Source organism: Phocoena phocoena, chromosome 15 (assembly GCF_963924675.1).
Source record: "Phocoena phocoena chromosome 15, mPhoPho1.1, whole genome shotgun sequence".
Lineage (NCBI taxonomy): Eukaryota > Metazoa > Chordata > Mammalia > Artiodactyla > Phocoenidae > Phocoena > Phocoena phocoena.
Genome location: NC_089233.1, coordinates 84502873 through 84518586, shown reverse-complemented (window position 1 = coordinate 84518586; position 15714 = coordinate 84502873). Strand labels below are relative to the sequence as shown.

The window sequence follows — 15714 nt, the reverse complement described above, 5'->3', positions numbered from 1 at the left end:
AGAAACCCAAAGCAAAAGTTGTCCACACTCCTATCCCTAAATCTAAGCAATTTCATTTGTCTGTGTTACCCTCTAGATCTTGTCCGTGGGCATATTCAATTGTCAGGTGTCTATAACGTCATCGGCAGAATGTTAGAATCTACGTCTTCAAGTCACATTGGGGCATGCAGTTCCATTTCACTATAGTCCCTTTTCCTTGCTTCTCTCCACCTTTCCTTCGCTACTCCCACTGCACCACCTCCCCCATCATAATGCCAGTTTTATTTGCATATGAGTATCTGAGCAGGAAAAGGTGTGCCTTCGTTTTCAACTGGAGGGAGACGTGTTGTCTTTGGAGTTTCCCCCAGCGTTTTCCCCCAGGATTTAGGCGAAATGCTGCCATCTTCGCCAAGTGCATCAGACCAAGTCCACTTCGTGCTGGGGACCCTGGTGAGTTCCACAACCTCGCTCCCTCCTGCTGGGACTTCACTGATGACTGACAGCTGGTTCCCTTGAGAGACGGCCTTCTAGAAGATTCTGTGATATGGGTAGAACAAACACATAATCAGTGAAAACCTTCTCATCTGTCTACCTAGTTATTGTGATCGTTGGTTGTTACTGAGTTGTTATTTGACAGTGCAGATCAAATATGACACTTCTCGGAACAGCCACAGATACATTTCCCTGTGTCCATCTCTGATAGAGATCATCTGTAAGATCAAGAGCAATGGCCTTGACCCTGGGCAAATTCCAGCCCAGTGATTCCATACCTCCTGCCAAATTGAACCCCAACTGTCCTTTATACACTCCATGTACAAATTCTACAACTATGGCTTTGCTTTTTAACATGACTTTTCAGACTCACAAGAAGTTGTAAAAATAGTTCAGAGAGTTTCTGCGTACCTTTCGCACAGCTCCCCCCGAGAATAACACTGTATATAACCATAGTATGCTTTCAAAACCAGAAAACTGACTGTGGTACAACACTATAAACACAGGTCTCAAACACAGACCTTATTTGGACTTCACTAGTATAACTAGCTATTATTTTAACAAAAAATTTACTTTTCTGACAAGAGCTAAACGAGGTTCTCAAGGTCCAAAGAGCCACAGTTTATATGATGGAAACTTCTAAAAAATAATTCAAGATCTCTATAATTCATTATCTTTTCTCAGGCTGAGTTTGCGCCGAGGTTAAAAATGTGCTCTTCTTTTTTGTGCAGACATGGTGCCATGAATCCTTGAAAGGGCGTGTGTATGATAGGTGTGTCCCTCTGGTCTCGGAAGGGCCAGCTTCACAGGCGTGGAACCCGGTCAGTCCCACAGGGCCTTGGGCTCAGAAAGGCCCTGTGCTTGGTTAATGCTCTACGGTCACCATCCTGGAATTCTTCGTATCTGGACAAGGGGCTCACATTTTTATTTTGCACCGGGTGCTACAAATTATGTAGCCAGTCCTGAGTCTTAGGGGTTGCGTGCGTCTCATTCACAGACTTTGAGGCCATGCTCAGGGCACAAAATGAGTCTTATGGGGATTTTGTGGACCCAAGATGAGGCTCGAAAATCTTATATTCTCATGCTCCATCCCCACAAAGCAACTGTAAAACTCACCCATGGATTTCAGCTATGAACACCTACACGGCTATCGTTAGAATTATTATACCTTTAGCACAGAAACAGAAGGCAATATGATTACAGGAATTTCTGGCTATGTGTTTGTATCCTTGGGTAATTTATATGAAACCAATGAACACTTCATTCTTTTTACTTGAATTAATTAATTTTTTAAAAATTTAAGGGTCGTGGCATGTTTTTTGATCCAAGAAGTGTGAGAAACAAATACCCTCCTCCTGTAAGTACGGATGAAGATGTTATCGTGAAAAGAGTTACCTTACTGTCCTGATAGCCATGGGAAGCCCTGAAAGTGGGAAACTGGGAAGGGAGGAGGTGAGAAAAAACATACCCAACCAATATCCAAATAAGCCAAAAGAAGTGAATGTGGGAAACAGATGAGAAGTAAATAAAGTACCTACATCTAGACTTGAAAGCATCAGAGTTTTTCAGTTCCTGGCAAATTTCTTTTGCTGCTGAGAAGCTAAGAACTTGGTGAAGGCCTGAATATTCTTTTGCTTTGATTCTTGACAGATTTATAGAAGTTTTGAGCTAAGGGGGCCATAGAAGCCGTCTAGTCCATCTTTTCCCTAAACCTTACCAGCAGCAGAATCCTTCCTTACAAATGAGATCCTACAAAGAATGCCATTATAAATAAAACAGAAAAGAGTTGTTTTTTATTAGTACCAATTTTGAAGTACATTAACATTTATAACATATACATATTACCAAAACAACAAATAAAAATAGTGACTCGGTTGAAAGCAACAACAAAAAAGAAGTTAGGTATTTGGAGGAAGTTTGCAAAATTTTACCTAGCACCTAATTCATTGCCTCACATTGTTGAAATTAGTTCTTAAAGTATCAAGAAAATTTCAATTCATGCCAATAAGCAGTTTCAGATCTTTTTTAGGGAGCTCAATTTATCATATCAGGTTCTCTTTGATTCAGCAAACAAGAGACAAAAAGCATCATTCAAGTTTCATAAAAGCAAATTATAAAATTTTTGCTTTTATTAACATGTTGGGGGGACTCAGTGTAAAAGATGTAAACCCTTCTCCATTATATTAGAAAAATAACATTAAGTATTATTATTAAAATAATTTTCCCTGAAATGAAATTCAAATACTCTTGCCGAAGTATCTTTGAGAACTCACAGGTCCTGGGGACACAGCTGAAGCCAGGGTCTCAGTGCAGAGAGGCCGGGTGAAGGGAAATGGTGCTGTAGGCAAGAGTGGACACACACGGGGCAAAATGCAGCAAAATTCAGCATATGGTAGGCCCTAAAATTGGCTCAAGGCAAAATCGACCCGAGTTTGGAGACTGGCGCAGCCTCTTCCACTGCCCGGGAAGGACCGTGGTGTCTGACCCGTGAGCACGTTGGAAGAAGGGCCTATGTCTCTAGGATCGTCCTCTTAGAGGCCCACGGGAGCCGGAGGGTGGCCAACTGAGGGCACAGCATCTCTGGGCAGCAGGTCCTCAGGGCTGTTTGTAGGGGTCACCCCTTGCTCTCTCTTTGGCTAAGTGTGTTTAGTTCAATTCACAATGGTGTGGGGTGCTGCGTTTATGTATATAGGTAGATATGTGTACAGACAGGGGTGTGTGTGTGTGTGTGTGTGTGTGTGTGTGTGTGTATCCTCATGGACATGTAAAATTATTCCAAGCTTTACAATTTTTTTACATACATCTTCTGGAGTGCACTAAGTACCCCTAAACCCAGGGGTTATCAGAAGTCACTTCAGCCATAAAGCCATCAGTGTTTTAGAAACACAAATTGTATCATGTCACTCTCCAGTTTAAACCTTCCCAGCGGCTGGCCAATGCCCTGTGATAATCTGCAGCCCTGAGGCCTAAGGCTGTGTGGTGGCCTCTGTCCTCCGCCTGCAGATCTGAGCTCCCGCCAGCCTCCAGGCCTCTGCTGGCCCTTCCTTCTCCCTGGCCGCTCTGCTCCTGTCTCCTGGTCCTGCTCCTGAGAGATCCCCAGGCTCAGCCTGGGTGAGGTCTCTCTTGCACCTTCCACGGTCATCACTGTGTTTCTCTCACCCTGGGTGCTGGCCCCGTGCCTGCATGAGCCCAAGAGTGAGGCTGCCTCGCCTTACCCTGTGCGGGCCTGACTTACGTGATACAGTTGGGGAATCTGTGGCTTCCCAGGCAGCCCCCACATGGTGCACCCTGAGTCCATCTCCTCACTGCTCTAGCCCACTCCTCAGCCGGTACCCCAAGACCCAGGTCCATGAGCACTTGCCCAGTGAATGAGTGGAGGGCGGCACACCCACTACCACACATGAGGTGCGGCTGACCCAGCAAGGACAGGAAGAGGAGAAATTAGAACCTGGGGAAGAGCCATGCGGTCGGGGGAGCAGGAAGTGGGATGAGGTTCCCCGTGGGAATCAACTGTTTGCTAAATCTCGTTTGTGGAATGGTCCCAAACCCCACTGGCCCGGCTTGCTCAGCTCACTTCTTCCCTAGAAGCCAAGGTGTTGAAGGGTCTATCAGTCAGAACTGGCAGGGCCTGCCCTCTCTCCCACCACACACGTAGGTGACATCTGATCAAACTGCCCTTGGCCCGCTGTCCCTCAAGGAGAGCTCTGACAGCCCTCTGCCCAGTGGTGGCCCCCTGTGTGCTGGCCAGAAGAGGCCATCAACTCGGGGGGAGCTGTGAGTCCTTGGTGGTGTTAGGACTCTGCTTCTTTGCTTCGTAGGTTTACCTGGATACTGTGGTGCCCAGAGGACCCCTGGAAGTGAGGGTACGAGTGATGGCAGGGATGCTGAGTCAGGTAGGAAGGCCCCTCCTTCGTGGTGAATGGGTTCTGCTTCCCCATCTGGCCCCACACTGACCTGGGGCCACTTCCTCCTAATCACTGTGTCAGTCAGCTTGGCTGCATAACAAAATACCACAGACAGGCAGCTTAAACAGCAGACTATTTTTCTCACAGTTCTGGAAGCTGGAGGTCTGAGATCAGGGCACCATCATGGTCAGGTTCTGGTGAGAGCTGTCCTCCTGGTTCACAGACGGTCGCTGTCATGCTGTGTCCTTATGTGGCAGAGAGAGGGGGAGAGAGCAAGTTCTCAGGTGTCTCTTCTTATAAGTACTCTATTCCCGTTGTGAGGGCCCCACCCTCATGACCTCATGTAACCTTAATTACCACCCAAAGGCCACACCTCCAAATGTCATCACATTGGGGGTTAGGGCTTCAACACAGGAGTTTGGGGGGACACAATTCAGTCCATGGCAAGTGCTTTCATGGGAATCCTCATTCCAGGGGCATTTCTGCAGATCAGCACAGCCTCAGACAACAGTGAATGGTCTCTCTCTCTCTGAAATTATGAAAGATGTGGGTTGACTGTGCTGGAGGGAATTATTGGACAATAACATTGTCTCTCCTGGAACGTTCCTCAACACAGCCACCCTGTATTCTTGGGCAAATTAAACAGTGATTTGGGAGTTGGGGCAAACGCATGGGTAGCTTAAATGGAAGGGGCTGGAGCAGGTGCTCTGGAGAGACGCTCTCTGTGTGTGCCTGCCCCCAACCCACGCAGGGAGGGACGCACACAGGCTTCAGGTGCTGCTTCCGACCCTAAGGAGCCCCATACGTTGCAGGAAAGTTGGGGCTCAGACCTGTGAAATAATAAGTGCGAAGGAATAGATCAGTGCTTGGTGGGCGTCGTCTGCCAAGAGTTACTTTACTTGGCAAAGTCGTGGACGATAATCACTGCGCACCAGGCCCTGTCCCAAGGAATCAAAAGGTATTAACTCAGTTATTGCATCAGCCCGCCAGGGCAGCTTCTATTATTTTCCTTATTATAAAACGAGGAAACTCGGGGACAAAGAAATTCGGTACCTCATTCAAGACCAGTCTGTAGAAACGTCTGCGACAGTGGGGACGAGGCCCTGCCCACCATGGCACTTACCTTCTCTCGTGGCTCCCCTGCAGCAGCTCGGTGGTGCTGACATCCCCAAGGGAGACCCTGGTTACCCACCTCACGTCTACGCAGAGCAGGGCAAGTGTGAGCGAGTAGAGACCCGCAGTTCTCTCGCCTTCTCCGAACGTGACCTGTCGTCCGACTTGCTGGACTCTTTGGGGCCAAAGGCGGCTCCACCCGAAGAAATATCTTCTGAGTCGGGTTTTCGTTTCTTAAAAACTGCATATTATGGTGAACTGGAATAACTCATGAAGGGGAAATCACTATTCTAGAATGTTTCTTCCTTCCTTTTAAAAAAAATTACCTTCTAGTTCTTGAATGAGGTTAAACTGAGTCTGGATTAAAGGCTTGGACATTTGCAGACCAGACATCTTGAACCAAAGCGAAACAGCAGGTTATACTTTTTAAAATGTTGATTGGTCAGGCAGATTTTCTGGAGAAACGTGAATTGTGTAATGCCTTGCTTCAGCTCATGGAAGCAGCTCATGGCTGCTCATAGCCCAACTCTGAGGGTAAATAAAATATAATCCACTGATTACCCCCAGCTATTTGGGAAAAACTGGGGAAACAGATGTTTTAAGTGCTTATTTAAATTTCTATAATTATGATTCTGTTTCAGTTTAAGTGAAAAATAGGGAAATGTTTTCTAGAACATTTGTGATCAGTATTTTTAGTGATCTTTTAAAAAACATAAATATTAATCCCATTGTACTTTTTGAGTAGATAAATAGATAAATATTTTATCATGAGAGAAATGATTATACTTAAAATTTGTGAGCAGTACATACTAAAAAAACCAAACCGACATAATTTAGCTTGCATGTATTATGTAAGTAAAATAACTTAGGAGCCTTTGAGTGAATAAATTCTGGTTAAATTTTATCTATGCACAAAACCACAAACTTTAATTGATTTCTACATGTCCACCTACCACTGGTGTAAATTGTGGGGGAGGGGATAGTTTCCTTTAAATATCTAAAAAAATGTAAATAGTAGGACATGTGCCCTGTATATACTCAGTTTTCTTGTCTGAGTAATAGATAAGAAACTGGTTAAGCAGAATTTTAAATGCTACCAGGACACTTTAATGTATATATTAGATATCTAAAAGCCTGTGGCAAATTCTACAAAATTTATATAATTAATGAGCATAGTCTTTTGTTAGTCCCCTCTTGAACCTGAGGGATAAATCAGGAGAAGCACATTTATGTCAAATCAGTGAAATGCTATATTAAACCTAAGTTTTAGCTGACGCAAGCTTAAAACTTTCCCTTTCTTTTTAAAGAAGCTGTGCAAATGCTTACTTTAAAGAGATCTCAAGAGTTTGTACATAGTTATTTCATGTATCACCTAGTGCTTTGAGTAACTGAAAAAGAAGAAAAACCATCTCCAAAGCATTGGAAAGTCTAAAGCTGACTCACAGTCGTGTAGAACAGCTATGATAATGCTGGAATGATTCCGAGGAGAGTATAGGACATTTTCTGGGTAATTCAGGATAACAGTAATATCTTAGGACAGTATACTTTTTGAGTCTGAATGGTTGCTAAGGGTCAGTAGGTGGTCACTGGACCTTCCTGGATCTGAGGCAAGGGACGGAAAACTATGGCCATGGGGTAGATGTGGCCCAACATCTGTTTTTGTGAATAAAGTTTTATTGGCACACATCTGTGCTCATACGTTGTTTAAGGGCGTCCATGACCCCTTTGTGCTGCCATAGCAGCGCTGAGTAGTCACGATGGAGACGTATGGCTCACGAAGCCCAACACATTTACTTCCTGGCCTTTTAAAGAAAAAAAGTATGCTGACCCCCTTGTCTAAGGCATTCTTTTTGGGAACCCCACATTTGTAACAAACGTATTAAGATATATCCATACTCTGTGTTAAAAACAAATACATTGCCATACAATTAAGGAAGGTCTTAGGTAACTTTGCTTTTGGCTATGGGTAACTCGGCTCATTTACTGATGGTTATGAAATCTGGGCAATTGTGCGTATTTGTGAATTCTTGCATTATGAGGCTCTCTCCAACTGATTGTTCTCAAAAGTAATAAAATGCTCATGAAAAATTCATGAATCCCAAATTTAACACTTAGCAAGAACAAAATGTTATATTTTGTAGGTACTTAATTAGACACGTATTAATTTTGATTTTGCTGCTTTCTTTGTGTATTTTGAATCCTATATATATGTTTTCTTAGGTCTCAAGCCTTTGGGATATATTGTCCAGTGGAGACACTGGCCCTGTTTTGGCATTGTATGAAGCATACCTGGCATGTAATACTTTGACTCTCCCCTTTAGATGCCAGACTATATTATATATTATCACCTGTCCCAACTGATGTCTGCAGGGAACATTCTTGGATGTTGGCCGGTTCTCCCCACAAGTTCATTTTCAGGTCTATCTACATGCTTAGAAAGGTTTCCATTAGAAACATCAGCACCAGGAGGTTTTGGAAAAAAATGTTAGCCTCCAGTGGAATTTATGTACACTCATGAACTAAACGAAGTCTTACTAATGGCAACGAAGAAGGCAATAAAACAGAAATAGTAAATATTTTCCTAGAAAATGTGATTTTATTAAGAACATTAGCCTCCAAATTACTTAGCAATCCAAAGATAGCTGCCATCTCATAAGTTAAATATTTATTTTGCATTTCATCAATTTTGGGTTTCCATTTATATTAACGGTCTCATTGGCTTTATGGAGTTTTTCATCAGAGGAGTTTGTTTTGCTTACTTTTATGATTTACTAAACACAGAAGCTATCTTGGTTGTTAAAAACTTTCCCAAGTGAGGGACTTCCCTGGTGGCCCAGTGGTAAAGAATCTGCCTTCCAATGCAGGGGATGCAGGTTCGATCCCTGGTCGGGGAACTAAGATCCCACATGCCGTGGGGCAACTAAGCCCACGCACCACAACTAGGGAGAGAGAAGCCTGTGCACCGCAGTGGAGATCCCGCGTGCCGCGACTAAGACCCAACGCAGCCAAAAATAAATAAAATAAATAAGTATTAAAAAAAAACTTGCCCAAGTGAAACACTAACCCAGGAAATCTTATTTTATGTACATGTAAAGTAGGCATAGCAACAGTCCCCTCAAAGATGGCATGTGGGCAGAAGACTGCAGACCTTGGGTAGTCATTGTCTCTCCTGAAATGTGTGTGTCAGAGGCCAAACAAATCTGCCATCAGGAAGAAGGAAGAGGAGAAAGAATGCTGGAGATATAAAAACACGAAAGACTTGTCCTTTCATTTTTCCCAGCATGAGGACACTGGTGCTGGAATGGCTGCAGCAACTGCTAATTGTCTCAGTATCTCTCACCTCTCCTTCCTCAATAGAAGAACCCTGAATTTTTGGCCATCGAGAATGGGAATGACATTTCCCACCCTCCCTTGCAGCCAGGTATGGCCATGTGACTGCGTTCTGGCCAATGGAAGGCAACTTCCAGGAAGTGTCCTTGAAGCATGGAGATGTAGACTCATCTCTTCCCCCTCTTCTCTTCTACTGGCTGGAATGAGAATGTGATGGCTGGCACAGGAGCAGCCATCCTGGACATTGTCGTTAGAGCTGATGCATGGTACACCAACAGGATAGAAGGGGTGGAGGTCTCTGACACCGGGGAGCCCTACTGGACCCATCCCAGGACTCCCTTACTCTGGACTCAAACTGAAAGAGAATTAAATATGTCTTGTTCAAGCCGATGCTATTTTGGATTTTCTGTCACTCATGGCCAAATCTAATCTTAACTGATACAAAATATAGGACCAAGATACGTAAGCTGTAAGTAGCAGAACTGAAACTTGGGGCAGTGGCTTATGGATGTGGTCGGGGGCAGAGACTCAGATAGTGGGGGCTAGAGGACAGGTGACCCATATCATGCAGAAACAAAGCGTTTGCTAACAACTCTCCTCTGTTGTTTTTTGAAAAGCAGCCCTTGCTCTGAACAAGGATTGAGGAAGGAAATGGTAAGAGAAATTCATAATGTAGAAATGCATTAGCTGCTTCTCACTGCTTATAGCAAAGTCCCACAAAAGAGATGGACATGGGTGACTGCTGGCCAGGGCGGGTGTGGCATGAAAGGTAAGGCAGCTATGCTCATGGAGACCATCTCTGCCTGAAGCCCGCAATCTAAATTGACTGAGAACTGGGTAATTTGGAGGCTTGCAGGGTTGAAAAAAGCAACCGCTGCATCTCTCAGATGACATCAGTCATTGGAAAGGTTCTGTGCAAAGCAGTGCACTTAGTGGAAAATAAAACTAGTGCCCCGTCCTACCAATTTGTAAGCCTTGTGGCAAAAGTCACTTTAAGGATGTTGCCTGGGCTTCCCTGGTGGCGCAGTGGTTGAGAGTCCGCCTGCCGATGCAGGGGACACCGGTTCGTGCCCCGGTCCGGGAGGATCCCACATGCCGCGGAGCGGCTGGGCCCGTGAGCCATGGCCGCTGAGCCTGCGCGTCCGGAGCCTGTGCTCCGCAGCGGGAGGGGCCACAGCAGTGGGAGGCCCGCATACCGCAAAAAAAAAAAAAAAAAAAAAAAAAAAAAAAAAAAAAAGGATGTTGCCTTCCTACCCAGGCCTGTTGCTTCAGGTGACTCAAGGTGGGCGGTGCCATTGTGCTGAGGGACAGGAGACGTTGGCCAAGCGAGCGTGGAGGCCAACAAGGACAGGCCAGACGCTCCAGGGTTATAAACTATGTCTCAACAGAGAGAGCTGGCTGGAAACAAATAGATCAGAAATCTTTACGTTTCTGAAAAAATGCTTTGCCAAAGAAACCACAGCATGGTCTGAAAAAGCCTGTGATTGTTCAACCCCAAAGCAATCCCTGAAAACAAGGAGCAAGCTGTGAAAACCACGCAGGTCCCAGGAGGGGCATCCCCTCCGGTACCCACGCCAGTCAGCTGTGGCAGGGGAGACAACAGCAAGCACGCAGGTAGGGGCCGGGGGCGGCGACGGCTGCAGAGGTGTCTTCACTGTTCCTGCCTTCAGGATTTGCTCATGTGTATGGATCAGTGATAATTGTGTTTCTTAGTTTGCTTTTCTCCAAATGGGCATTTTTATCGCAGGCGTCTTACTGTTCTTACTTATCTACCTTATGTTGGGTGTATTGGGAACCAAGAACTTATTATTTAGTTTGTAGGTTGTAAAACCATGAAGAACCTCATCCATATCTGTTGGAGAGGACTGTGCTTTACCCTGGGATCTTGGATTGTGAGCCAGATGCAGTAATTGGGTGGGGCTTTGCACTTGGTTCCCTTGGGGGGTGTGTGGGAGGGGTTCTGTGTGTAGAAGAAGGGCAAGCAGATATGTGGGCGGCCAAAGCATGGACGGCTGTGGAGACTACTGTCCCCCAACCCCCATTGTCCCTTCTTTCCTTCTTCCCCAAGTTTGAGCGAGGGCTACGGCTTCCTCAAATGAAAATGACATTTCCCAGCCCTCCTTGTACTAGATGTGACCAGGTGACCATGTTCTGGCCGATGGGACTCACATTGCAGAAGCAGAAGCATATGTGCAGATGCTGAGATGGGTCCTTGAGGAGAACAGGATGCCTCTTTCCAGCCCTCTCCTCTCCCTGTAGGCTGGAACATGGCTGTAAAAGCAGACTATCGGGAGACCTTGGGAACGGAGGCTTCCGACCATGGGGTGACGTGTTAGAGCCTCATCCCTCACCCTGGAGACCATGAGAGCCTGAATCATCTCACTTTTTACAAGAGAGAAATAGACACTTGTCTCTATTTATAGGGGGTTCGTGTTCTGTCATTCACAGCCAAACTTCGTACTAATTAACTCAGGTTACATAACCTAAAAAACAAACCAATAAATAGAAAAAACATTGACATAACAAAATATGTGTGTTGTGCTTCAGAGTAATTACCTTGTGTGGTTAATTTTATTCATTGAACAGATTTTTTTCCATTATGTTCAAATATTTGTACAATGAATGTTTCATTCTTCCCTGTGCTGCGTGATGGCTTAATATAGTTCTAAAATTATTTTCCAAAACGGTTGTCACTACCCTGTGACAAGACTCTTTTAAATACCCTCTTTTCTGTCCACACGGTATCATTTTGAGCTGGGTCTGATCTCTGGAAACTGCCGAAAGGCGTTCAGGGCCTCGCCGGGCAAGCAGGTGAGGGATCAGCCTGAGTGACAGCACCGTGGGCTGGGAATGGGGCTGAAGGTGGAGGATGGGGCCCACAACCCGTAAAACGGGCATCGCTGTGCAGCTGGGCCAGGTGAGCTCAATCAATTTTATTCTTTATCCTTTAGTTCTTGCCTTGAGAGGTGGTGTTACCAGGATGCTTGTGTCAACCAAGATGGTGCTATGTCTGGCAATCAGGAAGATCCACACATAGGTCTGAACCCATGAAGGAGGCCTTCACCAGGGAAAGGTTGGTGAGCATTTCCCGGGTTTGAGGAATGATATCGCCAAGGTCCACTGTTCAGGGTCTCCAGACCCTGCAGTTTCCATTTTAACTAATCATTTGCGTAACTAATTGAGGGAAAAAAGAATGATTTCATTGTTTGAAATCGTCCTAATGAACCACCTCCAGCAGCTGAAATTCACTCTATATTTTGCAGTCTCTGTGGGGAGAAGCCCAGTTTAATGAAGTCAGCAGCCACTGAGAGCTCTAGGAGGCTGTATTTTAAAGGCTCCTTCCGCAGGCCTGTTGTCCCAGGGCGATTTTGCTCCCAGGGAACCTGGGTGATGTCTGGAGACACTTTGGTTGTTACGACTTGGGAGAGGGTGCTCCTGGCAAGGGGTAGGTAGAGCCAGGGATTCTGCTAAACGTCCCACAGGGCACGGGATGGTCCCCACAACAGAGAATGATCCAGTCCAGAAGGCCAGCAGTGCCAAGGTTGAAAAACCCTGCCCTAGACCCACTGAGACCCGCTCTGAAATACCGTGCGGACGGCAAGAAGCTAATGACCTCTGTTTTAAAAGAACTTCCTCTCTGAGATGAGCTGAGAGACATGATATTAAGCGATGCAGTAAACTGTGTATCTCGAGGGCTCCCTCTGGGCCAGGGCTGCCACCCTCACACGACTTACCCTGGGTTGACACTGTCCTGTCATCAAAGTGCTCTTAAGCCACTGCTTGCAGGGACTGAAAACAGAATAAAGATAATTAGACAGGAGTTGCTTGCCCCTGACCAAAATCAACCTAGAGTAGACAGAACTCATACGTTAAATGCTTTCAACCCAGAAAAATGAACTCATTGTGCCAAACACTGTGCTTAACAGGAAGTCTACATGGAATCTTTAGAGTTCTCAGAGCCCAGAGGCAGGCACAGGCCCGCAATGGGACACGTGGTCTGAAAAAGGGTCTGGCTCCTGGCCATGCAGGGCTCTGCCACCCCCTTGCTGGAGACTTCCCCAGTCTGGGCATCAGCATCTACCTGTAGGACTGAGGGTTCATTTTGGTGGATGGTTTTCCCACCTGAGTTCCCCAGAGTCTCAGCACTTTCAGGGACATCAGTGTGACCCAGAATCAACTGTGGCAGAGGAACTTTGGTCTGTTGGTATTATAGGTATCTGTCTGTACGTCTGTCTTTCCACAGCATCTCTTCACCCTTCTTCTGGGAAAGCACATATGGGAATTCCTATGGGCAGTTCCCTTTTTCTTCATCCCCTGCTCACATGGGCTCTAGGGGTGGATCATGAATGACCTAAGCTAGTTAGCATTGCAACCATAATTGGCTCAGAGATGAGCATGTCAGCCAATCTGAGCCAATGAAGGTCAGGCCGAGTTCTACTCAAGTCTTTGGGTAGGGCTGGAACCTGAGTGGGTGTAAGTGCAGGGGCAGTTGCAGCCACTTTGCAACCATGAGGGGAAGCTGCAGAGCTTTGGGGGCAGAGGGCACCGCATCAGGCAGTATGAAGGGGAGCTGAGATGAGAGAAGGACAGAGGCTGGCTCCTAATAACGTTGCTTTGGTCCTGCACCAAGTTGTGACTCCACAACTTCCCCTGGACAATTACCTGTACTGATGAGGTTACTTTTGTGCCTAATTCAGGTTTTTAGAAACCAGCCTGAGTAAGAAAATTTCCTCAAATGAAATGACTTGCTTCAAAAGTTTTAACTAGGAGTCAAACTTTCCCAGAGACCCCTCCTCGTGAGCTACTCCCCCTGCTTTGAGTGGCTTAAAGGGACAGTGTTGTTGAGTTGGGCCACAGCTGACAGGGGCTGCATCAGAATATTTCTGAGGAAATGATGAAACCAAGACTAGCAGAGCCTGGGAAATGGAAACACCAGGCTTTGACCCAAATGCCCCCTTTCAAGAAAGTTCTTTATTGTCACTGAGGTTTGAGTCTCTATATTTGTGCATGTAATAGGTTTCTCCTCCTTAGAAAGATTTGGTTATGGATTCAGGCATCTGAAATTTAATACTTGAGAGTTAATTGAATTTAATTAATTATTTGTAAGAACTTCCTCATGTTCTTTAGATGAAAGGAAGGTAATATTCATGAAATTCTGTTTGTAATTTCCCGTCTGTTGCATTTTGTGAGCAGCTTTGCGAGATATGCACGGTTCTTTGGAAGAAAGTCTGAGGGAGAGCAGGAAGGGGACAGGTGAGAGCGCTGCATGATTCCCGCCCTCACTCTGGGTGTTCATCAGGGGCTGGGAGGTAAGCACTGTCTTTGTATTTTCACCTTCCGGATCTGTCTTTTTGAAGATTTTATTTCCTACTTCGGAAGTATATTAACTTTATCATGTGATTTGTAAATCAATACCCCCAACAGACAGCTGTCTGCTTCTCTTAGCATTTTTTTTTTTTTTTTTTTTTTTTTTGCGGTAAGTGGGCCTCTAACTGTTGTGGCCTCTCCCGCTGTGGAGCACAGGCTCCGGACGCGCAGGCTCAGTGGCCATGGCTCACGGGCCCAGCCGCTCCGCAACATGTGGGATCTTCCCAGACCGGGACACGAATCTGTGTCTCCTGCATCGGCAGGCGGACTCTCAACCACTGCGACACCAGGGAAGCCCCTCTTAGCTTTTAATAACATTGGTGACATGGAGTGGAAGACTTGACTCATTCTATAAGTCAGTTTTTAATATGGAACAAACACTGAGTTGTTCCTCAAAAGCCGTACAGGCTAAGAACAATTTAAAAATAATTTAACAGTATTATAATTCAATGACTATAATTATTAAAATGCTACCATATAGGCCTGAGTGTTGCAATGAATGGGAGAAGTTGGAATGAGAAATTAACCCTGAAATTAATTTCTATGTTAGGAAAGTTAGTGCAAGCAGCTTTAACAGATAAATCCACAAATTCCATTAACCCAACAAAGGTTTATTTCTCATGTAGGCAAAAGCCAGTAACTGTACAATTTGGGCCTCCAAGTTTGTTGCGGCAGGGAAAAGATGAAGAAATCACAGTGGCTCTTAAATTCTATTGGCCAGAATTTAAGGGAGGCTGTGAGACGGAGAGGAACACATGGATGCTGAAAGCACATTACCTCTCACCACCGTGAGATGGATTTCTATTCTTGTGTTTGTTAGTCAGAAACTAAACTTGAGACTCTGATTGATTGATTGATTTAAACAACACAATCTAATTCAATCTTTTTTTTCGTTTTTTAAAATTTATTTATTTATTTTTGGCTGCGTTGGGTCTTCGTTGCTGCGCACGGGCTTTTCTCTAGTTGTGGTGAGCAGGGGCTGCTCTTTGTTGCAGTGGGCAGGCTTCTCATTGCGGTGGCTTCTCTTGTTGCAGAGCATGGGATCTAGAGTGCACGGCTTCAGTAGCTGTGGCTCGCAGGCTCTAGAGCACAGGTTCAGTAGTTGTGGCACACGGGCTTAGTTGCCCCGTGGCATGTGGGATCTTCCTGGACCAGGGCTCGAACTCATGTCCCCTGCGTTGGCAGGCGTATTCTCAACCACTGCGCCACCAGGGAAGCCCCTGATTTATTTTTTTGGCCACGCCGCACGGCTTATGGGATTCTTGTTCCCTGACCAGGGATCGAACCCGGGCCCTTGGCAGTGAGAGTGTGGAGTCCTAACCACGGGACTGCCAGGGAATTCCTGGCAGATTTAGATGGTGGAATTATGAATAACTTGAATGTAGCCCTAACATATTTCCAACCCTGGTGTCCCACAGAGGATGAAAACACTGTGTATGGAAGACATACTGTAGGTGTTTAGAACATCTGCTGTGGTTTGGGAAAAGGCCAGGGCTTGAAATCAGCTCCATCATTCACCTCCTTTATG

At 45.6% G+C, this 15714-nt stretch overlaps 1 protein-coding gene across 1 annotated transcript in view; it reads left to right on the top strand.

Moving 5' to 3' along the window:
* The window catches only part of CDH26 (cadherin 26), a 74249-nt gene that overhangs the window by 54711 nt on the left and 3824 nt on the right, over positions 1–15714 (top strand). The window contains 3 exon segments of the mRNA XM_065893322.1: positions 361–429; positions 4290–4364; positions 5523–5712. Coding sequence (XP_065749394.1) covers positions 361–429; positions 4290–4364; positions 5523–5712 — 334 coding nt within the window.